The 25,691-nt window shown below is 35.8% G+C and overlaps 1 protein-coding gene across 1 annotated transcript in view; it reads left to right on the top strand.

The window, feature by feature from the left end:
* Positions 1-25,691, top strand: part of LOC127852326 (ceramide glucosyltransferase-like) — a 65,271-nt gene that overhangs the window by 9,170 nt on the left and 30,410 nt on the right. Inside the window, exons 2-3 of the mRNA XM_052386262.1 lie at positions 6,887-7,025; positions 16,836-16,938. Coding sequence (XP_052242222.1) covers positions 6,887-7,025; positions 16,836-16,938 — 242 coding nt within the window. The remainder of the gene's footprint in view (positions 1-6,886; positions 7,026-16,835; positions 16,939-25,691) is intronic.

Raw genomic sequence — 25,691 nt, 5'->3', positions numbered from 1 at the left:
AATTTTATTCGCCGAATTTTAAAAACGTTTCGCCGAGCATTTTCGCCAACCGAGAATTTTATTCGCTGTATTTGCGAAATTTTCGCCAACTGCGAATTTGGCGAACGACAGCGGAAGCCCTGTGTGCTGCTCACTGAGATACACATGCATGCCAAATATCAAGTTACTATCTTCAATATAGCAAAAGATATGGCCAATGCACAATACCAAGGGCATTAAAATGAGTGAAAATCTCTGACCCAGCCCCACCCCAACCCCCATAACTTTTGACCCAGAGGTTAGATCAAAATTCCAAATAGTGCAGGGTCGCACATATGCTCATAGCTACCTTGTGTGTAAGTTTCAAGGTTCTAGTGCTTATAATGTAGGAGGGGATATTGGCCAGGACGGACGGAAGACAGAGATAACTACAATGATAATAAAATAACTAGAAATGGCGCGGCAGAGGCCTACGTGTATCCCCACGCCGCATGTTTGACCCAGGGGTGCCCCATGGTTGGTAATGGGGGCATGCATAGTTGAGATTGACCCTTTTGTCATAAGAGATTTTCAGTACCAATTTGAAGTAAATCGGTGTAGAAATGAAGAAGTAAATGTAAAATAACCGAAAAAAATCAGTGAAAATCTCTAACCCATCTCCACCTCGACCCCCATAACTTTTGACCCAGGGGTCAGATCAAAATTTCAAATAGTGCAGGGTCGCACATATGCTCATAGCTACCATGTGTGTAAGTTTCAAGGTTCTAGTGCTTATAGTGTAGGAGGACATAGTGGCCAGGACGGACTGAAGATTGAGATAACCACAATATCCAGCGCTTCCGTTAGCTTTTAAAAGTTGGAAGTCCTGACTTCCAAGCCTAAAATTTTGGACGTCCCAGACATAAATTTTGAAGTCCTGATTTCATTTTAGACTTTAAATAAACGTACATGTTCCAACTCTATCTATTACCCGATAATCCAGTATAATAACGATTTCTATTTTCAAAACCAAAATACAATATTGACGTCCGCCATTTTACGCAAGTTGAATTGTGGGATGAGGGAATTCCCATTGAACATGCCTTAATCACGTTACGCGATTTGAGAAAATAGAGCACTGTTCATATTTAGTAATTATGACAAATCAACGACTGAATTTAAAATGTTACATGTAAATTATGATCGATGACAATACTGTATCCGAAAACGACTGTCTGAAAAAATGTACGTGTTTTGCACAAGAACTAATCTGTGCACATCGTTTGACTGCAGAAAATGAAAACCAATTACTAATTAAATACGTAAGCATAAGCAATATATAATTTGGTTAACATATTGCTTTACAATATGCTATTGCACTACTTTACTTTGCTAATCGACACTTAAAATATTTCAAGATGGCGGACATTTGACTCATACGATTTTTGGAAACTAGCGAAGATATTTCGTCAGTTGCAGTTCATGTCTGTACCATCTGCTAACAATTCAGAAATAAATAAATAAATAAAATACCAGGGAAAATCAGTACTGAAAATTTATGGAATGCCGACTATTAAATTAATTTGTTCTCAAATTATCGCGCACACGAACGAATTTTCGTAAATTTATTATTTGTCGGTTTATTCTTATACTGTCTTCAGATCAGGCGATGGGTTAATTTTGCAGACTGCTTATTTTCAAATGCGTATAAACAAACGTGTTATCCAAATTCATTTCCAGATTTTATTATTCAAGGAAAGTTACGAAAATTCTAGCAACAAATAAACATTTCTTGTGTATTTCGTGTACATATGAAAATCATGCGAAAATTAGACTTCATGTATAACATCACGTCATTCTTCCTCGGGGAAAGTGTGGACTCAAAAATTTGATTGCTGAATACGCACATCGTAACGCAGAGGTCGCTAATGCTATTGTATACAGCTTCACGTGGGGTCTGCGTGTATTCGGCTGCCTGAGCGCTGATTGGCTGATGCGCTTACCAAGAAGACTTTGATTGACAGCTGGAAAAATCAATATTGGCCACTCGCTGTGAAATTCATTGAAAACAGTAGCTCTAAGGCAGAGTTAACGGTCTGAATAACCCAATTTACTGTTGACATTTGTACGTGTTGTGTATTAGAAAATAGCGTACATGCGAATTATCGGACGTCCAAGGGACTTCCACCATTTGCATAATGGACGCACGACTGCCGTTTTTGGGCGTAATTTACGCCCGGATGTCCACTAATGGAAGCGCTGCAATATCCCCACTTTTTCTCCGAAAAGCATGGGGATAATAACATTATAGATAAATCTGATTGTACTCGATTTGCTGTTCAGTGGTCCAATTTGGTTAATGTGCTAATTTTTAGCCAAATAGTGAATTATATACATTCTTTAAATTTATCATGAGGATGTGAAACCAATGGTTAAATACATAAAATTATATTCTTTCAACAACTTGTTTAATTTATTCATTAACTTTCATTAAGGTCAGAAAAGCATGCTCGTACAATCAATTTTCCATAGATAAATGACTTAATTAGGCTTGACATTGTCTAAGTATCAGTTTCGTTCTGCCTGAAGGACACAGATTTTCATATTAATTTATTTCAAACTTGACCAACAACACTGACAATCCCCTTGTTAACTGTTAAATGAAACCTTTACTAAGATGTAATATAGCATCCTGGTGAGTTTTCTGTATTTTGTTATGATTTCCCATGTCTGTTGGCAAACTGAGTACACTGGTTCTCATTTTTGCAGTCAATATTAAAGTATAATTAGTCACTTTAATAAACAATGGATTGCAATGGAAACCAATGTTTACATCAGTTAACAATAGCATATTTGAATTGCTATTGGATGAAACAGACAAAAAATAAAAGCACTGTGTGGATCTTTTTAAGATTCCATTTTTTTATATCAGATTTGAGAAGTTTTTACCTTGAAATGGGGGGAAATGGTCAACAAATCAGACGGGGAATGGTACTGTTTTCTGATTCCAACTTTTCATAGAAGAAAAACGCTCTTGCAAGGAAATTGTTTTTTGCTGTTATGTTTGTATATTTCCAAGTTATGAAAAATGTTATTTAAGTTTTGTAGCAGCTATCATGCAATGACCATGGTCTGTGTGAAACATAATAAATTTGCCCGGAATAACTGAAAAACCATCTGAGGTTGCTGTGAAATTGTCCCCTGTCTATTACAGTAAGTTACAATGACAGTTTTCTGAGAAAGAAATAGTACAATAACAGAACAATAGCAATTGGATGTTTATCACCATTTTGTATAACAGTGTTATCAGGGGCTATCTACTTTTTTCTACTTTGTTGTTGCCAGTGGGTAAAAGCTGGTATTGTCACTCAAGATCTATCATTTTATGCTAGACTACCAAAGAATTATGAAAGTACATTTGTATGGTTACAGTCATTTGTTTAAAAGGATACATTGTAGTGTGCGAGATTGTTGTTCCAAAGGTCTTTTGAATCTTGTTGTTTAAATATGTCAGTGTCATTCTTTAAGTGGTCCTTGAGGCCTTGAGGGAGAAACATTTGTATGCGCCATTCTTTTTTAAAAACCTTGATATGCTCATAAACATTGCTGGGCTTTTTTTCCTTCTTCAAGATCAGATATTTTTCACAATTTTGAGAAATTCTCAACTAAATTTTGCACAATTTTGAGATAATTGCGACTCAAAATTTCACATTAAAAAAAGTTCTTGACTCAGTATTTTGAAGTTTTGACAAATTCTCTTCACTCATTTTTTTCACAAATTGAGGGGCCAAAAGATCAGTGAAGTTGTTCTGCATAAAGACAGGGGTGGGGAAGTGTTACTGCTGGTTGCAAAAGTAATGAATTTTATCATGCACTGTAATTGTGTGTGCTAGAAAAATCATGAAGTTAAAATACTGTGGGTGGCATGATTCTTTATTGCACATGCCATCAGTTTTGGGGATGATGAATATCAACTGATGAATTGTCGCATCCTCTGACAGACAATGTAAGATATGAGATTTCATTATATATTTTGTATGATATATGGTAAATAATGGATTCATTTTTATTAATAATAATTATATGACATCTCCTCTTCTCAGGGCTTTTTTCCTGTTTTTGTGAAGCGGCCTTGCCCCACTCCCCATTTTGTGAAAAAATGAGTCGCGAACTGTTCAAAATTGTGAAATAATGAATCGCAAACTTTCTAAAATTATGAAAGTTTGAGTCGCAAACTTCTTGAAATTGTGAAAATTTGAGTCGCAAACTTCTTGCAATTGTAACAATTTGAGTCGCGAATTTCCCAAAATTGTGAAAAACGGCCATTCTTACAGAAGGAAAAAAGCCCGGCTTCTACATGTAAGGACCAAGCAAGTATGTGGGTCGGGTGTCCATATTACCATTACTTTACATCTAGCTTTTTCTACTTTGATTTGCTTATTAAGATGATTTTCTTGTTAGGTATTTTGACATAAAAGTCAGTGAATCATGTGATGTTTATCAGGTCTACCTCTTGTTCTCACAGTCCAATATGTGCCCCAGGCGTAACAAAAAGCATACATTTTGTACTTAGTCATCCATGTAAGGTACTTATATTGTACTGGTGATGTACATGTAATGAGAGCTGACAATTTTTATCAAAACTATACTAGATACATTTATTTGTGCATTTGTTAACCATGTTTTTTTGTCTGTCAATTTGTAGGCGAAATTTAACCTTTCCCAATCTTGAAAAGTTTGTTTTTTCACCAAATAACTGCCTAGTATAATTTTATAATGAAGGTTTAACAAACCCCCACAAGAAACGATATTTTGAAAATTAATTTCAACATTCACTTATTTTCTCTTTTGGCTCTATAGAATGAACATAGAAAATAAAATATTGAAAACATTATTTTATTAATTTTGAATAAATAATTAGCAAAAAAACAAACAACACCAATTTTTTAAATTTTAGTTAAAATAACATGAATTTTTGCTACCCAAAATGCTCTTTTGTTATTCGAAAATGGTGCAAAAACACTGGTAAACGGGTAGATATAGTTCGGAGAAGTATTCTATTATTGATGTCAGATAAAATGCATATTTCTCGAGGCTATATTTTCTAGGTGTTTACTTCTTGTCAAGTTTATATTGAGGGTTGTGATGGTTTTATATGTCATCCTATGGCAATTAATAGATAGATCGCCAGTTACTAAGTTGGTCACATATTTCATGCTCCAGTCATACCTGGATAGTGTAGGTGCAGACAGTAATTAAACAATGGTGATAACAAAATTGTTTGTGTGTGCCTTCATTAAGCAAACATTTTATTGATAGCTGTACTTAACCCTTAAAGCGCTGGAGCTGAATTTTAAAGGCCTTTGCAAAAAGTTTGGATCCAGATGAGACGCCACAGAACGTGGCGTCTCATCTGGATCCAAACTGTTTGCTATTCTGATAGTATTCTTTGAAAAAAAATGAAGAAAATGCTTATTTTACAAATTCAGCAGACGACATTTTATCAGACGACAAATTTCCCAGCATGCAAAGGGTTAACAGTTCAGGCATCAACACAGTGCGTCACTATCATTTTACAAGGGACAGTAGATCATATTGCAGTTATAGGTCAATGTATCACATTTGTTGATTTAATGTAAGGGCTTGGTTTTAGTGTTCACAGGATATGTGTAATGTACTTTGTTCTTTTTCTGAATCGTTTTCAATCCCAAGTTTCGAAGACCAACAATTTCTGGCAGCATATGATGTCAGTTGCCCACGTTTTTATTCAAGTTCTATTACTCAGAACTCTACATTATTAATACATGGTTATATTTCTTATATTCTATAGCGGAGGCCATAATGTTCAAATTAATTCATTTGCTTTGGGAAAAAAAGAAAAAGATTTCTATATATGTTGAAAAATTTACTGAAAAAATTTAGATACCTTATGGGGTGTATACATGTAGCAATACTTTTGGTTTTGTTTTACTTTGAATGTTTAAAACAACAAATCTCTTTTGTGGCGTTCCATTGACCTAAATTGCATTCCATTCTGACATTGATTCATTTGCTTACAAGCATTAACTTGGATTGTGCATTATTCTTATGGCCTCTACTCATCCTTGTTGGTAATTAATACCTCTGCAAAATATATGAAATATACTGTTAATTAATGCTATCTCTGAAAAGGAACATCATTTATTTTGTTTGGTAGATTTTTACGGCTGACAAGTATGGGAGGGGGGGGCATTCTTCACAAAATGGCAACCTTTACTGGAATTGGTATATTGTCACCCGGTCAGTAATCATAGACCATAAAATCAAATTTTTTTGTTAAAAAACCTACCACAAATCTTATACGTCCTTCGGGAAATTCACTTCATCTTCAATATCACGGTCACTGTTTATAAAATACCTGTGTATGGCTAGAGTTTTTCATATGGGTTATCATTCTGAAATGTTGTTTGTTGGTAGCCTACAAGCATAACTAAATCCGGATTGCAAAATATTTAAATTACATGAATAACTTGTTTCTTGTCACTATAAGCTACAACCAAGTAGCTGACTACATGTACTGGTAGTCTGGTACATGTAGATTTGGTTGTTGGTTGAACTAAAGCATGTGGGCCATGCTCTGTGAAAAGGGGGTTAATGAATGTGCGTAAAGTGTCATCCAAGATTAGCCTGTGCAGTCTGCACATGCTTATCAGGAACAATACTTTCAGCTTATATGATATTTTTCGTTTACAGAGAGTTTGTTCTTACAAAAATCCAGTTTAGGGGGGAAAGTGTCGTCCCTGATTAGCCTATGCAGACTGCACATGTTAATCTGGGAGGACACTTTACCAAATGCATTAAACCCCTTTTTCACAGAGCACGGCTGATATAATATCATGTTCTAGTACATAATGAATAATCCAGGAATCCCCTAATGTTTTCTTTTCAGAAAATGGAAACTTCACAAACAGCACTCCGAGACAGAGACGAAAGATCTGCCAGGCATATCCATCCTAAAACCTCTAGTCGGTATCGACCCGAACCTTTTTGAGAATCTAGAAAGTTTCTTCACAATGAAATACCCCAGCGTAAGTAGGAATGCTTCTATTGAAGTCCCAGACAGCAATTATTATGGGTCTGATATAACATTTTTGTGGCATTTATGCTCAGTTGGTCTTTTAACTGGTACAAAGCAGTTGACTGGCTCTGATTCCAAGGTTTCTGGGCATAACTTTGCCAGTCTGTCTTTATAGTGGCCTACCGTTGTAGCTGAATGGAACAAAGGTTTACACTTGGGGTCAGTCCCTGTGTTTGGGAGTCCATCAGTCTGTCGGAACCTGAATCCTGTGATAGCTTTAAGTATGTAAGCTTGGTCGATGAAACATTGAGTGCAATATGGTGAATGTTGTATCAGCATTTTCATCAGACAAACACCTTTGGTTGCTATGGTTATGGAAATAATTAAAAAATATAATATGTATCCTGCGATTACTCCACAAGAACTCCAGTAGGTTGATGAAATTTGGTACATGTATGTTATTAGAAGGCCATCTCTACTTTGGTGCAAAAAGGTTACATACCACTTGGTACTTTTTTGCACCTATGGGGCTAATTATGGGGAATTTACACTTTATTTTGGTTTTGTTTGTCAATCTTTCTAAAATATCTGGATACTGAGTTATTTTAAATTATCAAAACCTACAAATATTTAGAAATTCAGGGATCAATGTGTTTCTTCTGTGTACTCCAGTTCAATTATCATAATGATTGATCAATGTCTTAATGTCTGTAGTTGTTCATTTGTACAGGAGAGCTCATAAGAATCTCTCTCAGTGATTTGATAATGGAACAAATCCCCAGTGTTACCGGACACACTCATCTGACATGCAACCATTGTATGAGAGGCTTTGTTTCCCAGCAATACTTGTAGCGCAGAAGAGTTTTTATTTGTTTATGTTTGGTACTGGTATTACCAGTCTGGAACAGAAAAATAATGATGGAATTCAAGTAGGAATCTGCTTTATTGCTAACAAATGTCAAATAATGTTAATTCACTCCATCAAATAGACTGTGGCATAAGTATGTACCGTATTTTACCATGCATAGCGCGCGGTTTTTTACCTTCAAATTTCAAAATAAAAATTCAGTGCGCGTAATACATTGACACAACGCTTTCCTGGTTGCTTAATTGCAAAAAATCCATTTCGTAATCGTAAATCTTCACAATTGCCGTCATTTTTGTTATTGCAGAAAACTACACCCTATAATGTTATAGACTGAAGGGGCCGTTGTCGAAACAACATATAGCGGGAAAGGTTAGGAATGAACGGGGTAGTAACAGTTTTGACAAAAATTAAAAGATGAAAAAAATGTCTTTGTTGGTGTTTTCACACTTCTTCATTGATTGTTCATTAAAAAAAATCGAGGTATATCGATCCCCGTGCGTCGCGGTATTGTTTGTTAAAGATTTTGTTGTCATGAAAACTCGTTGATTTACAACGCAAAACGTCTTATTTGAACTGAGGCTAATTATTTCAATAATATTTTTCAACTTCGCTTTTGCTTTATTTTGATAATTTAATCCAAAGTTTAATGTTAGCAATTCCGAAAATTTGCACTCTATGTGAATTGACAGTTTGACGTCATCAAAGGAAAGCCGCTTCCTGTCTGAAGCAATTAAGCGACAAGTTTCTCGCCGACAAAATTGGCTTCCTTTGTCTAGCAATCAACATGCCGAACCAATTGTGTGTTTGTTCCTTAATGGCAATCGTCCAATTAAATAATAGCACGTGCAAAGCTCCGCCTTCGAACCTTTTGAAGAGAACGGAGGTGGAGTTCAACGGTTAATTGAGCAAGTGTTTTACGTAGGTTGAGTTCCGATTTGCTGAAATTACTCGGCCCTAAGCATTGAAATGTCGAATACGTTTATCAATGATTTTCCGATCTCTGCATAAATATGCTGCGAGTATACTACGTAGGTTACAAACCAACAATAGAGATATAGACTTGTTTTATTTTCTTTCAATAGAGACAAACAAATGATATTTGTCAAATGGCTTTACGCCGATAACGCCAACTGTATGGAATTGGGCGATCGGGTGTATTGTTTGTCTCACTATAATATCAACTAGACGCAGTGAAGGCGCGAAATACCGGGTCAAACTGGATTTAATGGGGAGCATCTCTTAATGGGGAAATATTTAAGTCGATGAAAAATAAAATGGGATCCACGGACGATTTGCGTAAAATTGGACATTGCGATGTTGCGGGTCTGCAGAAGAAGATGTCATACGATGTTGTGAGCGGCAGGTAATGAAAATGTTACACTGTTCAAATGTGAGTAATAGGTAATGGTGGTTCGAATTTAACGCGCAGGGGTCTTGAAAAAACACGCGCAGTGCGCAGCAATAAGGACATATCGGTGTTCACGAGAGAATAATCTTAAAAATTATCAAAAAATATAGTGCTATGCAACCCATGCTCCTGATCGTATAAACGCTCCCTACTTTAAAACAAAAAATTAAGCGCCCGAAAAACTCAGATTAAATGATTGCGCAATATAAGAATGGCGGCCATTTTCGGCCAAATTTTTGGGTTTTTGGTCTTGAATTATTTTTTTTCTCCATTTTGGCTTTAAAAAATCGCATGCGCGTTATACATGGTAGCGCGTTATACATGGTAAAATACGGTACATGTTAATGTAAATGATTTATTTTGTATTTGAGATGCGGTTTGGGAAAAGGGGGCTTAATGCATGTGCTTTAAGTGATGTCCCAGATTTGCCACTGCAGTCTGCAAATGCATTAGGCCCATTTTCCCCAGAGCAAGACTGCAAGTATTCTGTTAAATGGTTATAATGTACACACCTGATTTATTAGTCTGACATCAATCTGACTAATTTATAGAAATATTACAGAGCATAGCCTACCTTCAAATTGTAGGGAGAAGTATCCCTCAGCTGAAATTATAGAGCAGTGGGGCATTACTTAAAGGAGAAGTGGTTTCTTTCTGGTCATGGTTAAATCAACTCTGCTCTTATTTTATTCCCTTCATAAAACTACTTCCATAATCATTATGATTTATCAGAAACAACACATTTGGCAGTTTGGAGGAAAATATTAACAAATATGAACAAACACACTTAAGTGTTAATGTTGTGTTATTATTGTATTTAACTGAATTAAATAAATATATTATAGGTCATTTTCTGGCTCCAAGTTAATCATCTCATGGAGTAAAAGCCATGTCTTCTTCGTGTAATTCGAGGGAGAAGTTAACATGTCCAGGTAGAAGTTATCTCCCCATGTCTACCTCATGGCTGATTCCTGTATAAACAACATAACTTAAATTGTTAAAGCCATTGGTTTTTATATATATTTATAAAAATAAGTCAACAACAGCAACACAACAGCAATTTTGGAAATGAATAAATAAATAATATAAAACTTGTTAAAAACAATCCTCAGAAATACTATTTAAAACATGGACATGATCAGCAACCAAACACCAGCAATAAGTAATGTAGAAACAACAGGTCTCACATGTATGTCCTGAAATAAGACTCACAGTTTAGAATGTAGTTAAATAATGTTCCATTTGTGTTAGCTCTTATTTTTATTAATATTTGTGTGATATGGCTGGTGTCTGTATGCGTTTCCAAGGCAAAGTTGGTCCCCAAGGGATTCTGTATGCACTCATTTACGTTTCATTTCATCTACAGTTTCCATTAATGGAATTGTTCACATATTAATAGCTGTCATAAAAAGTATCAGCCATAAGAGACTCTTAATTGATGGCTTATGCTATGACAGAAGATTTTTTAATAATCAAATTTGCAACATGGTAAGCCTGTCAATAAAATTCTTCTAAGCCCATTAATTTTTTCACAAGTTTAAAACAGAAATAAGACAAGAATGAAATAAGTTATAGAAATGTAATGTTAACACCCTAGGCATTTATATATTAGTAGAGAATGTTGGAATCCATCCTCAGATAAAAGTGTTGCTATGAATACATTTAAATGTATTATTTTCATATGAACTGAGTTATAATGGAATTTTCACTTAAAATAAAATAATTTCTGTTATCACAGACAAGATGAAGAAAGCAGATGTAATCTCATCAGCAAGTTCTGGGTGCTAATTGAGTGTTTAGCTTGGCACCATTCAGTGTGAACAAAACCTGTTTTATATCATCATGTTATAAGGAGGGAATATTTGTTTGCATTAACTGAGATTAGGCAGCTTTTAAGTCCACTGCATGCTTTTGTATCAGGTCTGGTATTTATCATATTCTAAATAGGATTTTCATTTTTTGTGGTAAACTTTGATTTTTGCAGAATACCAGAACATATGGATTTATGCAGAAATATATGAAGAAAGAACAGAAAACAAAAATGTTGTATTTTAAATTTTACAGTTTTAATACTTAAATTTAGAAATATGAGCATCAATTTGATATTTTCTACTTTTTTTTTTTTACTTACACTGCAGGATCAACACAATTACTAAAACATGTTTGAAAATTGTACATGTATTTGAATTTGGGGCAATTAACTTAATTATCTAACTATTTTAATGTATTTCAATACTATCATAACTGCTACAGTGTATATGATTGTAAATACTCTCTTGATCACTACCATCAGAACTACGTGTATTACAGAATATGTCAGAATGTTCCAGTTCTTATCAGCTGACTTGGGAAAAGGTGGCATGCTATCTTATAAAAACTGAAGTACATTATAGTTTATGGGGCCTTTTTCAGTCTTCAGCGCAATCACTGTGAAGGTGCCAGAAATAACTGATTCATCATGTGATAAAATAAATATTTATCATATTTAGCACCTGGAAGTCCCTCACTGATGGTGGCAGCATAGTGGGGGATGAGGGATCCCATCTTATCTTTCAGATGGTGATATCTGTGGTTAACCCTTTACCACTAAGTTACATGTACATAGTATTTTGATGCATTTCACAGTAATCCCATAGAAAGTAAAATTTAATTAAAGACCTTTCTTACTATTAAAATTAAAGTTTTAAAGGCTTCATTTCAAACCTTAACATGCAGGCTGTTTTGGTTTTATGCTGTTTGCACATAGCCATTTTCACTTTGTTTCTGAGTGGGAAAGGGTTAAATGGTTACCCACCAAACCAATATACATGTACATGTATATGGTAACCCTAGAAGAGAAATGGCTTTCCACTAAACTGCAACATTTTGTGCTTATACATTTTTTAGTTATTACAGATAACATAACTTTACAAATTGATTTGGGCATTTAGTTGTCTTTGCATGCAACATCATTTATGTGGAAATGATCAGAGGAGACAGTAAGTTACACAACTTAACTTGGAGTCTCTAAGAAAGAAGGATATGATGTTATTCAAATTGAGACAATAATGTATGGTTTCATTGCGATATTGACTGATGCAGAAATGTCTTGTGTTTTCCAATATTAAGGAGACTTATGTTTGGATAACTCCCCCAGTTTGTCGCAAAAACACCTGTGGAGACAAATAGGCATTTAAAATTATCCACTGTTGTTTACTCAATATCAAACTAACTTTCACCATGGCTGGTTTCTACAAAGTGTTTAAAGAAAGCTCCACCTAAAAAAAAGCCAGTAGACTGAAAGTGTAGTCCCTCATTAGCCTATACTGCACATGCTAATCTAGGATGACACTTTACTCACATGCATTAAACCCCTTTGCAAAGAGCGGGGCTCAAATAGCTTTTGAAGATAAACAGCTTAGCAGCCTCATGCACAAATGGGCCTTAGGACATATTTATCAGAAGAGTGAAGTTACACAAATTCATCTACATCCATATTATTCTTTATCCCCCTATTCTCCCATAAGAAGCAAAGTGAAAATGACTTGCAAACAGCATACAACCTGAGAACAGTATGCGAGTAACTCGCAGTCTATTCAGGTTTTATGCTGTTAGCTTCTCATCAGTATCTAAGGGTTGGAAATGAAGCCTTTAAACTTAAATTAAATAAGAAAGGTCTTGAATTAAATGTAACTTTCTAAGGGACTACAAATTCTACAAAATAAGTATCCAAGTGGGAAAGGGTTAATAAGGAGTCATAATTTACGCTAATGTGACACGACTCTTAGTGTGACTTTATGGCAGACATGGTAGATCCTGTCCAGATTGCACTTGCTGCATATCGTAGAATATCCATTTTCCGCATCAGGCAGCTCTGACATGTAATACATGCTTCACATTGTACTACAGTATTAACACCAAAAGTTGGTTCACAATAATGTTGCAGTATAATGACTGTCTAGACATGTAGGTGCTATCATTCTTTCCCTTTGGAAAGTCACTGTCCCTTGATAAACTGATTACCCAATTAATTATCTTCTACGTTAGTATCTTGTTGACCATTAAATGGCATGTTACCATTGCTTTTTATCATAGAGGTTATACACGAGATAGCTGGACACGTGTTAAAATGTCGGATGCTGTTTGTTATTACATGTATGTCTGAATGGTCACAACATGAAATCATCACTGGCCTAGTCATACATGAGGTCATCACTGGCCTAGTCATACATGAGGTCATCACTGGCCTAGTCATACATGAGGTCATCCCCAGAAGGTCATTACTATCGATGCACTTGCTATACACATATGTAGTTGCTCATGGACTTTAACTCTTTACCACTTTGTTGTCCCTTTGAAAGTTACATTTAATTAAATACTTTTCTTACTAGATTCAAGTTTCAAAGGCTTCATCTCTAACTCTTTGACACTGATGAGCAGCAAACAGCATAAAACCTGAACAGACTGTAAGTTACTGGGAGGCTGATCTGGTTTTATGCTGTTTGTAAATAGCCATTTTCATTTTGCATCTTAGGGGGAAAGGATTAATTTGATTTTCTAGGGACTTCAAATGAATGCAAGTGCTTATCTGACAATAAACGGAAACCCAATGAAGGTCATTATTGAAATGCTCACAACAAAGGCACGTTTTGTGCATTTTCAGAGTAATTGTGTGACATTTTTCCATCTTCATGCTTAGCTTGTTTTTGATTCAGTCACAAAAAATAATAAGCAACAGTGGTCTTCAACAGCTATGCAAAAACAAGGCTTTATTAATTTAGCCTTGCATTTGGAAAATGGGTCTTAATGCAAAGGATCTTAATCAGGGACCACCATTTCTGCCTTTATGGATTTTTTTAGCTCCCCTGAGTACATTGTGCTGATGGTGAGCTATTGTCATTATATCCATTGTTAACAAACTGGAGGCCACATGTATTGTCAAATCTTCAGGGCACTTGATCAGGATATTTGTCCCAATTATATTTTTGCCCAATAATATTTACGAATGTAGTCCCACTCATATGTTGGCCTAATGATATATTTGCCTTAGGACTCATGCCCCTCTTGTTTTAGGTATTCATTTCTGAGTTAAATCCAGTCAAAGCTGTAAGTGGGTAACCTGATAAGCCTCTGCGGACTGCTTTACTTACATGCATTAGAGCTACATTCTTTTGTTATGTTTTTATCAACTTGTCTCACACGTTGTGTTGAACTTGTTTATTATGCCCCCCTTCGAAGAAGAGGGGGTATATTGTTTTGCACATGTCGGTCAATCTGTCGGTCGTCGGTCGGTCCGTCCACCAGATGATTTCCGGATGGTAACTCAAGAACGCTTAGGCCTAGGGTCATGAAACTTCATAGGTACTTTGATCATGACTGGCAGATGACCCCTAATGATTTTCAGGTCACAAGGTCAAAGGTCAAGGTAACAGAGACTCGAAACAGTAAAATGGTTTCCGGATAATAACTCGAGAATGCTTACGCCTAGGATCATGAAACTTCATAGGAACATTGATCATGACTGGCAGATGGCCCCTATTGATTTTCAGGTCACTAGGTCAAAGGTCAAGGTCACAGTGACGTGAAACATTAAAATGGTTTCCGGTTGATAACTCAAGAATGCTTACGGCTAGGATCATGAAACTCCATAGGCACATTGATCATGATTGGCAGATGACCCCTATTGATTTTCAGGTCACTAGGTCAAATGTCAAGGTCACAGTGACTGGAAATAGTAAAATGGTTTCCGGTTGATAACTCAAGAATGCTTACACCTAGGATCATGAAACTTCATAGGTACATTGATCATGGCTGGCAGATGACCCCTATTTATTTTCAGGTCACTATGTCAAAGGTCAAGGTCACAGGGACAAAAAACATAATCACACAATGGCTGCTACTACAACTGACAGCCCATATGGGGGGCATGCATGTTTTACAAACAGCCCTTGTTTCAATTTGAGTCCCTGTTCTGCATACTTGTCTCACACTTTGTTGTGTACTTGTCTATATCAGATGTATTTCCTGTTTTGCATACATAACTCACATGTTTTTATGTACTTGTCTATATCAGATTGAGCTCCTGTTCTGCATTATTGTCTCACACTTTGTTGTGTACTTGTCTATATCAGTTTGATTTCCTGTTCTGCATACTTGTCTCACACTTTGTTGTGTACTTGTCTTTATCAGCTTGAGTTCCTGTTCTGCATACTTGTCTCACACTTTGTTGTGTACTTGTCTATATCAGCTCGAGTTCCTTTTCTGCATTCTTGTCTCACACTTTGTTGTGTACTTGTCTATATCAGATTGAGCTCCTGTTCTGCATAATTATCCCCCGCCATAGGTGGAGGGATATTGTTTTAGAGTTGTCTGTCCTTCCGTCCGTCCGTCCGGCACTTTTGTGTCTGGACCCATATCTTGGAAGTGCTTTGGCGGATTTCATTGAAACTTGGTATGAGTATATATATTGATAAGAGGATGATGCACGCCAAATGGCATTGTACACCGTCTGTTAATAACGGAGTTATGGCCCTTTGTATCTTGAAAAAATGCTTTTTTGTGTGTCCGGAGCCATATCTTGGAAGTGCTTTGGCTGATTTCATTGAAACTTGGTATGAGTATATATATGGATGAGAGGCTGATGCATGCCAAATGGCATTGTACACCATCTGTTAATAACGGAGTTATGGCCCTTTGTTTCTTAAAAAAATGCTTTTTTGAGTGTCAAATATAACACTATTGCGTCCAAAAGCATATTGGCGGGGGATATCAATTCAACGAATTTGATTGTTGTCTCACACTTTGTTGTGTACTTGTCTATATCAGATTGAGTTCCTGTTCTGCATACTTGTCTCACACTTTGTTGTGTACTTGTCTATATCAGCTTGAGTTCCTGTTCTGCATACTTGTCTCACACTTTGTTGTGTACTTGTCAATATCAGATTGAGCTCCTGTTCTCCATACTTGTCTCACACTTTGTTCTGTACTTGTTTTTCAGTTTGAGTTCTTGTTCTGCATACTTGTCTCACACTTTGTTCTGTACTTGTCTTTCAGTTTGAGTTCTTGTTCTGCATACGTGTCTCACACTTTGTTGTGTACTTGTCTTTCAGTTTGAGTTCTTGTTCTGCATTCGTGTCTCTTACTTTGTTGTGTACTTGTCTTTCAGTTTGAGTTCTTGTTCTGCAAACGTGTCTCACACTTTGTTCTGTACTTGTCTATTCCAGTTTTAGTTCAGTTTGTGCAAACATGTCTTGCACTTTGTTTTGTCTATTTCAGATTGAGCTCATGTTCTGCACATTTGTCTCACACTTTGGTATGTTCTTGTCTATTTCAGATTGAGCTCCTGTTCTGCACATTTGTCTCACACTTTGTTATGTTCTTGTCTATTTCAGATTGAGCTCCTGTTCTGCACATTTGTCTCACACTTTGGTATGTTCTTGTCAATTTCAGATTGAGCTCCTGTTCTGCACATTTGTCTCACACTTTGGTATGTTCTTTTCTATTTCAGATTGAGCTCCTGTTCTACACATTTGTCTCACACTTTGGTATGTTCTTGTCTATTCCAGTTTGAGCTCCTGTTCTGCATACAAGATGAAATGGACGCCTCCCGTATGATTGTCCAGAGTCTGATCAACAAGTACCCCGCTGTCGACGCAAAGATGTTTCTAGGTGAGTAATATTTAACCCTTTCCTGCTCAGAAGCAAAGTGGAAAAGGGCAATAAGCAACAAGCATCATAAAAACCAGAACAGCCTGCAAGCAACTTTCAGGCTGTTCAGGTTTTATGTTGATTGCTGCTCATCCGTAATTTAGGATTAGAAATAAAGACTTTCAAACGTGAATTTAGTTATAAAGGTATTAAACTATATTGGATTTTCTTAGGAACTACAAATGCGTCAAATACGAATTTAAGCAATACAGCATCTATTAAATCTTTTTTTTTTTATGCCCCCAGAACATAGGTTCTGGGGGCATATAAAAATCGCAATGTCCGTCAGTCAGTCAGTTAGTTAGTTAGTAAGATAGTTAGTCCGTCCGGATTAGTTTCCGCTTAATAAGTCAAGCAATTGTCATCAGATCTTCACCAAACTTAATCAAAATGTGTAAGGCAATAACATCTAAGTCGAGTTCGATAATCGGCCAAATTGACCAACACACTCCTGAGCTACGGCCCTTGATTCATTGTAAAATTAGTTTTTTCTCGTTTCCGCTCAATAACTCGAGCAATTGTCATCAGATCTTCACCAGACTTCATAACAATGTGTAAGGCAATAACATCTAGGTCAAGTTTGATAATCGGTCAAATTGACCTAGACACTCCTGAGTAACGGCCCTTGAATCATCGAAAAATTGTTTTTTCTCATTTCCGCTCATTAAAGGGATCTTTTTAGCTTTGGTAAATTGACAAAATTGAAAAAAGTTGTTTCAGATTCGTAAGTTTTCGTTTTAGTTATGATATTTGTGAGGAAACAGTAATACTGAACATTAACCATGCTCTAATATAGCCATTATATGCATCTTTTGACGATTTTAAAACCTAAAAATTATAAAGCGTTGCAACGCGAAACGATTGAATAATTTGGAGAGTTCTGTTTTTGTCGTTAAATTTTGTGAAACTACGAAGATTGCTTATATAAGGTATAAAATACGTCAAGAATGTGTACTCAGCGGAATAGCTCAGTAGGCTAAAGCGTTTTTACTTCAGGACTCTGGCAGGACTTTAGGGGTCACTGGTTCGAAACCTGCTCCAGGCAATGTTCTTTTCCTTTTTTTAATTTTTTTCTGGATTTTTTACTGGAGCTTTTATGATCCAATGTTTACATTTATCAATATAAAGCATTTAATGAATAAGTTAAAAAAATGCCAAAATCTGTGAAAAGGCCCCTTTAACTCAAGCAAATGTCATAGGATCTTTGCCATACTTCATGATAATGTGTAAGGTCATAAGATCTAGGTCAAGTTTGATAATCGGCCAAATTGACCCAAACACCTGAGTTACGGCCTTTGAATCATAAAAAATTTGAGTTTTTTCTAGTTTCTGCTCAATAACTCCACCAATTGTCATCAGATCTTCACCAAACTTCATAAAAATTTGTAAGGCAATAAAATCTAAGTTAAGTTTGATAATCAGCCAAATTTACCCAGGCACTTCTGAGTTACGGCCCTTGAATCATAAAAAAATTGCGTTTCCACTCGAAACATGCTCATAACTTCTATGTCTCTTTAGATGTAACCTTCATATTTGGTATGTGTATATGGACAAGGCCTTTCCATACGCACATAAATTTGACCCCCTTGACCTTGAACTTAGGTTTCGCGTTTAGGTTTCGAAATCTGTGTTTAGGTTTCAAAAAGCGTTTTTGGGGGCATATGTCTTCCGATGGTGACAGCTCTTGTTAATTGCATTTTTTATTTCCTTCGTAAACATAATTCACTTTGCATATAACATAATATATCAAATATACACACAATTAGTATGTTTGTTTCACAATGTTTTTCTACATAATGGTACATAGCATTTTTGAAGATTATGATTGGTGTGGATAAAGCATGTGCATTTTGCATTATATAGCATTAATCTTTGCCTGGCTTTATACTCACTTGGACCAAGACACATAAAAAACTCAAATAAGCAGATTAGTTGTTCACATTCAAGCGTGATTGTCTTTTGGTTTACTAGCCCTGAGGGGCAGGCTTGTTGAATTTTGAAAATGTCAGAAGCAATTTTGTTCATGTAGTGGATCTGAGGCAAGCCTGAGGGGTTGTTTTGAAAATAGCTCCAGTATGTCAGGAAAATAGTTGGAACTCTCTTGGGAATTATAGAATTTTCTTGACAAAAATGAAGCCATACTGTTCATAGTGACCTAATACAAACCTCCTAATAGCATCCATTTAAATTGCATGTTTTACATGTCAGTTATTATAAATATTTTATACTTATTTCCCAGCTAAGTTTATTAGTCTTATGAGAGGCTTTAGCTTGGCTTAAAATCGCACCGTCCGTTAGTTAGTATGGTAGTCCGTCTGTCTGTCCGTCCGTCCGGATTAGTTTCCGCTCAATAAGTCAAGCAATTGTCGTCAGATCTTCACCAAACTTCAAGAAAATGTGTAAGGCAATAAAATCTAGGTTGAGTTCGATAATCAGCCAAATTTACCGAGGCACTTCTGAGTTACGGCCCTTGAATCATAAAAAAATTGCATTTCCGCTCGAAAAATGCCCATAACTTCTATATCACTTCAGATGTAACCTTCATATTTGGTATGCATGTATATGGACAAGGCCTTTCCATACGCACACCACATGTTTAGGTTTCGAATTCTGCATTAGGGATTCAAAAAAGCGTTTTTTTGGGGCATATGTCTTCCGATGAAGACAGCTCTTGTTGGGTTCATAATTTTTATATGAAAACAGTTGTCTTTTGCATCATTAACCCTTTTCCACTCAGAAGCAAAGTGAAAATGGCAATGTGCAAACAGCATAAAACCATAACAGCCTGTGAGTAACTTGCAGTATGTAAAGGTTTTATACTGTTTGCTGCTCCCCAGTATCTAAGGGTTGGAAATGAAAGCTTTAAACTTGGATCTTAGTAAGAAAGGTATTTAATTAAATTTAACTTTCTAAGGTACTACACATGCCTCCAAATACTTTGTTTCTAAGTGGTAAAGGGTTACGCAGTGCTCTGGCTACCTGGAATCTGAGGATTTGTTCTGTGGGAAGTAAAATGTTTATCTGAAGGCTGCTTTATTGATTTCTTAATACTGGTTCAGTCTGTTATTAATTCAGCTCCTGATTGATTGCAAATGTCCGCTATAGTATAAAATTGTCTGTCTCTGTCTGTATGTGATAAATTGATAATGAGATTATGGTGCTGTAGGTTGTGGTCATGATGATGATGATTATGGTGGTGGTGGTAGTGGTGATGATGATGATGATGATGATGATGATGATGATGATGATGATGATGATGATGATGATGATGATGATGTTGATTTCTTACCAAATCTTGATCAAAGGTACATGTAACCATTATGAAAGTTTACAAGTTTACTGTAACATTTGAAACTGAAGAAGTAAAGTGGCAAGTGTCTGAATTTGAATTTAGTTGGATTAAGGAAGTAATGGATGAAATAATAGTCTTCCTGGTTACTCTTGAAAATAACTTAACATTTTTTAGTGACTGGGAATCTTACACAATTTAGGCCATTTCTTATAAGTCTTGTTTAAGAGTTTCAATTCACAGTTCAGAGTTATTGTTGATAAGTGAAACCTTGTACACATTCCATTCTTTATTTTTATTTTGTCGCTGTTTTGTTTTGTTTTAAATGTATAAGAATTAAAACAAAAAACAATGTAACAGTTTGGATAGATTCTACACATTCCTCTTTCAAAAGTCCATATAAATTTTTGCTCAGCGTTTTCTGAGAAAACCGAAGGTATTGTCATAGCCAGCTTGTCGTCTGATGTCCGCTATCCGCATCGTACTAAAACCTTGACATTTTGCTCTAAAATCAAAGTGCTTCCACCTACAACTTTTAAACTTCATATGTAGATGCACCTTGATGATTTCTACACGCCACACCCATTTTTGGGTCACTATGAGGTCAAAGGTCAAGGTCACTGTGACCTTTACAAAAAATTCTGACAAGCTTTCATTTATTCAAAACTGCACCCATAGCTGAGCGTGGCACCAGTTACGCGGTGCTCTTGTTTTCTTGGAAACTGTCTCCCTTATACTGAATCCATGTTGAAAGTCTTGTCAAACTGATTGTTTAATGGAAACTGTTCTCTGTAGAAAAACAGAAGACCGATGATGGTATTTTCATAAATTTGTCCTTAATGCTACAATAATCATGACTATAAACATTAAATTAGCTTATTGACTGTCAAAAAATCGAGGCAGATATAACGATTCTGAGAAAAGCAGACCATTCTAAGGTATTTGGAGAAAAACAGACAAATGCAATACATGAGTAAAGATTAATGTCAGACCATTTCTGAACTGGTGTATAACATGTGCATTTTATTGAACATTCTTCCATTGAGGTTCTTTCAGAGAATTGCAAACAGGCTTCTGCTATTTCTTTCCGTCTTTCATACGCCTGAATGCATGTTATGAGCAGAATACATTTATTCCGATGGGAATTTCGATCTTTTTGAGGGAAAAACCCCTTTGACATTTGAATGTTATTATGCAATTTTGAATTACAGTAGTAGGGAAGTAAGTGTTACAATTTTCAGGGGGAAGAGTTCATAAGTTCACCACACAGTATATGTACTCTACATTTTATTTACACACTACGAGAATAAATATATACACAATGAATAAGTCTCTCATACTCCTTCTCTCTTTACATTTCAACGGTCCATTCAACTCTCCTCAGCCTCTCTCTCAACCTGGCTTTTCATACAATTCTGCCCACCCTCCCATATTTGGATTTGTGGACAGACACAGATAGAACTTAGCATTTAATTGGTATTTATTATTGCAAGTGTTGACATATTTGACAAGCAGACTCTGCGAGCACCAGAACAGACCAGATTTGCTAATCTTTATTACAAAATGATGACCAACTGGTATCCTGTTCTGGTAACAAATGCCCACCATGCCACATGGCATCAAACAGAGCAGTCTAAATTGAAATCATATACTAAAATTACAACACTCCCCTCACCTTAGCTTCTTAATTGTCCTCAATTAAGCCAAATAGTTGCATACATGACTAAATAGCCAGACTCACACTCACAACATATTAAACGGAAACTGTTATCAAAACACTTTATATGAATATAATATTACATCACAAATCTACAGATACAAATAAACTATATGTATTATTAATACTTATATTAGAAACCTTCTACAAATAAGGAATTTTACAATGAGATGATGATACATTGTGATAATACATAACATCATAAGAATCATCCCTTTTAAATTACTTGTACATGATTAGAAACCTCCACAACAAGGAATATTACTTGTAAATTACTACATGACATGGCATTAAACATCCATATACATTGACTTGTATTGCAAATAACTTCTCAATAAAAATTACACAGATCTATCCATCAATATTATGAATCATTAAAAGTATTGTCCTTTTAATTAACAAGAAACACATTCAAAGAAATATTATTCTTCAACAACTTTATCTCCAACATCATGCATTACTAGTATATCTAAAACATCGTAACAGTTTTATTATATGAAAGCAAGAATATACATTCTTAGTCATATGCAAAGTAAACACTCTGTTTAATAAGCACATCTACAAAATCTTCTTTTATTGTCCAACTTATAACTTGAAAGTCTTAATATTTAGTTGCACATATTCACACAATCACACATATCACTATCACACAAGTCCTAAAATGCATCCGCGTTAAGTGCCTTACACTTATTACTTTAAATTAACATTAACGAATGTATAATTTAGGCACAACAATTTTGTTAAGTTCATACAATTATAAGTAGCAGTCGTCCTGCTTAATTGTCCTGTGCGCCTTACTTATTAAATGAACATATGGTTATATTATAAACAATTCTATAAGAATATGGCGCAATGTTTGATTCTGAAAAAGAATAAATCCAAGTGTACACGGTTTTAAATCCAGGGAACTTTTCAAACACTCCGTAAAAACTAACTTAATCCAACAAATTAGCACAAAATATATACCAGAGTCATTGGTTTGGAATTATATACACTAAATTAAAAACTATAAAAGCGCACACAGTGACACTACATTTTCTATTGTTACAGTGGAGACACACACATGAAGAATGATCCTGTCGGCTGACAGATTCTATTTCTGAATTTAAGTCAACATTTTCAACAATTCATTGGGGTCAAATTCTTGTAAAAATCCCAGTGTAGCACCTTTAACCAGCGTAACATTACTGGAAGAAGTATTCAGCCGTCTAATTGGTATTTGATGGCTTTTAACTGTCCTTGGGGAGCTTAAAGTGTGCCCTAATGATATCCCATTTGTTGGCTGTTTATTTGACGAAGGGCATAGAATCCCAAGAGTTGAATTAATTGATCAAAGATTTATTGTCTGTCCAGGTATGATACACTCCGAATTGGCTGGAATTTTTACCTTGGCTCGTGATGTGACCCTAACTGCCCTGAGAGGTATTTTCTCAACAAATGTTGCACACCTCTTCCCATTCAAACGTAATCCACTTAATTGATAATCAAAGTCATATAGAAAATCCATACCAATAAGTCCGTCTTCACGAATTGGTGCAACAAACACAGTATATTCAAACCACTGTCCACATGATTTAAACTGTATTTGAAAAGGTCCTTCCCATACATTTGGTGTAGTTTTCTTTGATAGTCTTTTACATTTTGCAGTATTAATGCACAACCTAAAGTCCCCATTTAGCCATCAATTTCGAACACTAGGTGAATAACCAGAAACGGTATCTCTTGGAGGTCTTCGGCTGTCAGATTTAAGCCACTTCAAAACAACGCCAATATCTAGATCCTGCTGTTGGAGTCTGGCCATTCTCTCCGATGAACAGAAGACTTTGCTGAATTTGACAAGACTTTTTACAGAAGATGACATTTCACCTAATGCAGTCTTTCCGTCTTTATTCGGCATTTCATAATTTCTGTCATCCGCCTTCGAACTGTAATCTGCATCAGAGTTTTCAGAATGTTCACGGAAGCGCAGTCGGAATATCCGGTAGCGACGATATTTCCTAATTCTGAGTAACCCAAAATACATGAAACGTACACAGTTCAACAACTTCACCACCTGAAGCTGTAGCAGCAAGAAAATCCAACCCCAGAATCCGGATTCCTGAAGTTTTACTCTGGAAACTCTTGCTTTCGATGACCCCGAGATTTGCACAATCCTTTTTGCAAATAAAGGTACCGCGTCATCAAACTGAGAGAAATCTGACTAGTGCTTATGTTTCCTCAAACATGTGTCACATCCCTTACATGATGGCTCCTCTAGCGTTAGATGTCCTTCATAACACTCACATACTTCTGGTTCACTTGGTATTCGACTGAGGCTGTCCACATTAACATGTTTTCGGCCACTTCGGTGTTGTATCCGAAAATCATACTGCAATAACACTTCCAACCAGAGGGGATTGTTGTCACAATCACACTACTGAAGACATTTCCATCGATCCCTAAACTTTCTGTGATCATTCCGATTAGAATCCAGTCCAAACATGTCCACAGGTTCCACTAACCAGCTAGCAGCTAAATAAATCTTTTCCACGGGTTCCACTAACCAGCATGTGCTAAATAAATCTTTTTGGGCAACAATAACCGAAACTCCAAACATTGAAACAACACCAATAATCAAAATAAGACATTGTAACATTCCCATATGTCCAACCTCAATGAAACAGTCCCCTGATGATTTCGTAAGTCCAACAGCTCACTTTAATCCTGACACAATTATATAATAAGCACTTTCCTCACAAGCGTGTTAAAGTCCTTATCCCGACGCTGCCACCAGTGTTACAATTTTTGAGGGGGGGAGTTCATAAGTTCACCACACAGTATATGTACTCTACATTTTATTTACACACTACGAGAATAAATATATACACAATGAATAAGTCTCTCATACTCCTTCTCTCTTTACATTTCAACGGTCCATTCAACTCTCTCAGCCTCTCTCTCAACCTGGCTTTTCATACAATTCTGCCCACCCTCCCATATTTGGATGTGTGGACAGACACAGATAGAACTTAGCATTTAATTGGTATTTATTATTGCAAGTGTTGACATATTTGACAAGCAGACTCTGCGAGCACCAGAACAGACCAGATTTGCTAATCTTTATTACAAAATGATGACCAACTGGTATCCTGTTCTGGTAACAAATGCCCACCATGCCACATGGCATCAAACAGAGCAGTCTAAATTGAAATCATATACTAAAATTACAACACTCCCCTCACCTTAGCTTCTTAATTGTCCTCAATTAAGCCAAATAGTTGCATACATGACTAAATAGCCAGACTCACACTCACAACATATTAAACGGAAACTGTTATCAAAACACTTTATATGAATATAATATTACATCACAAATCTACAGATACAAATAAACTATATGTATTATTAATACTTATATTAGAAACCTTCTACAAATAAGGAATTTTACAATGAGATGATGATACATTGTGATAATACATAACATCATAAGAATCATCCCTTTTAAATTACTTGTACATGATTAGAAACCTCCACAACAAGGAATATTACTTGTAAATTACTACATGACATGGCATTAAACATCCATATACATTGACTTGTATTGCAAATAACTTCTCAATAAAAATTACACAGATCTATCCATCAATATTATGAATCATTAAAAGTATTGTCCTTTTAATTAACAAGAAACACATTCAAAGAAATATTATTCTTCAACAACTTTATCTC

The sequence above is a fragment of the Dreissena polymorpha genome, chromosome 12 (genome assembly GCF_020536995.1).
Source record: "Dreissena polymorpha isolate Duluth1 chromosome 12, UMN_Dpol_1.0, whole genome shotgun sequence".
NCBI lineage: Eukaryota > Metazoa > Mollusca > Bivalvia > Myida > Dreissenidae > Dreissena > Dreissena polymorpha.
This window is presented reverse-complemented; position numbering and strand designations above follow the sequence as displayed.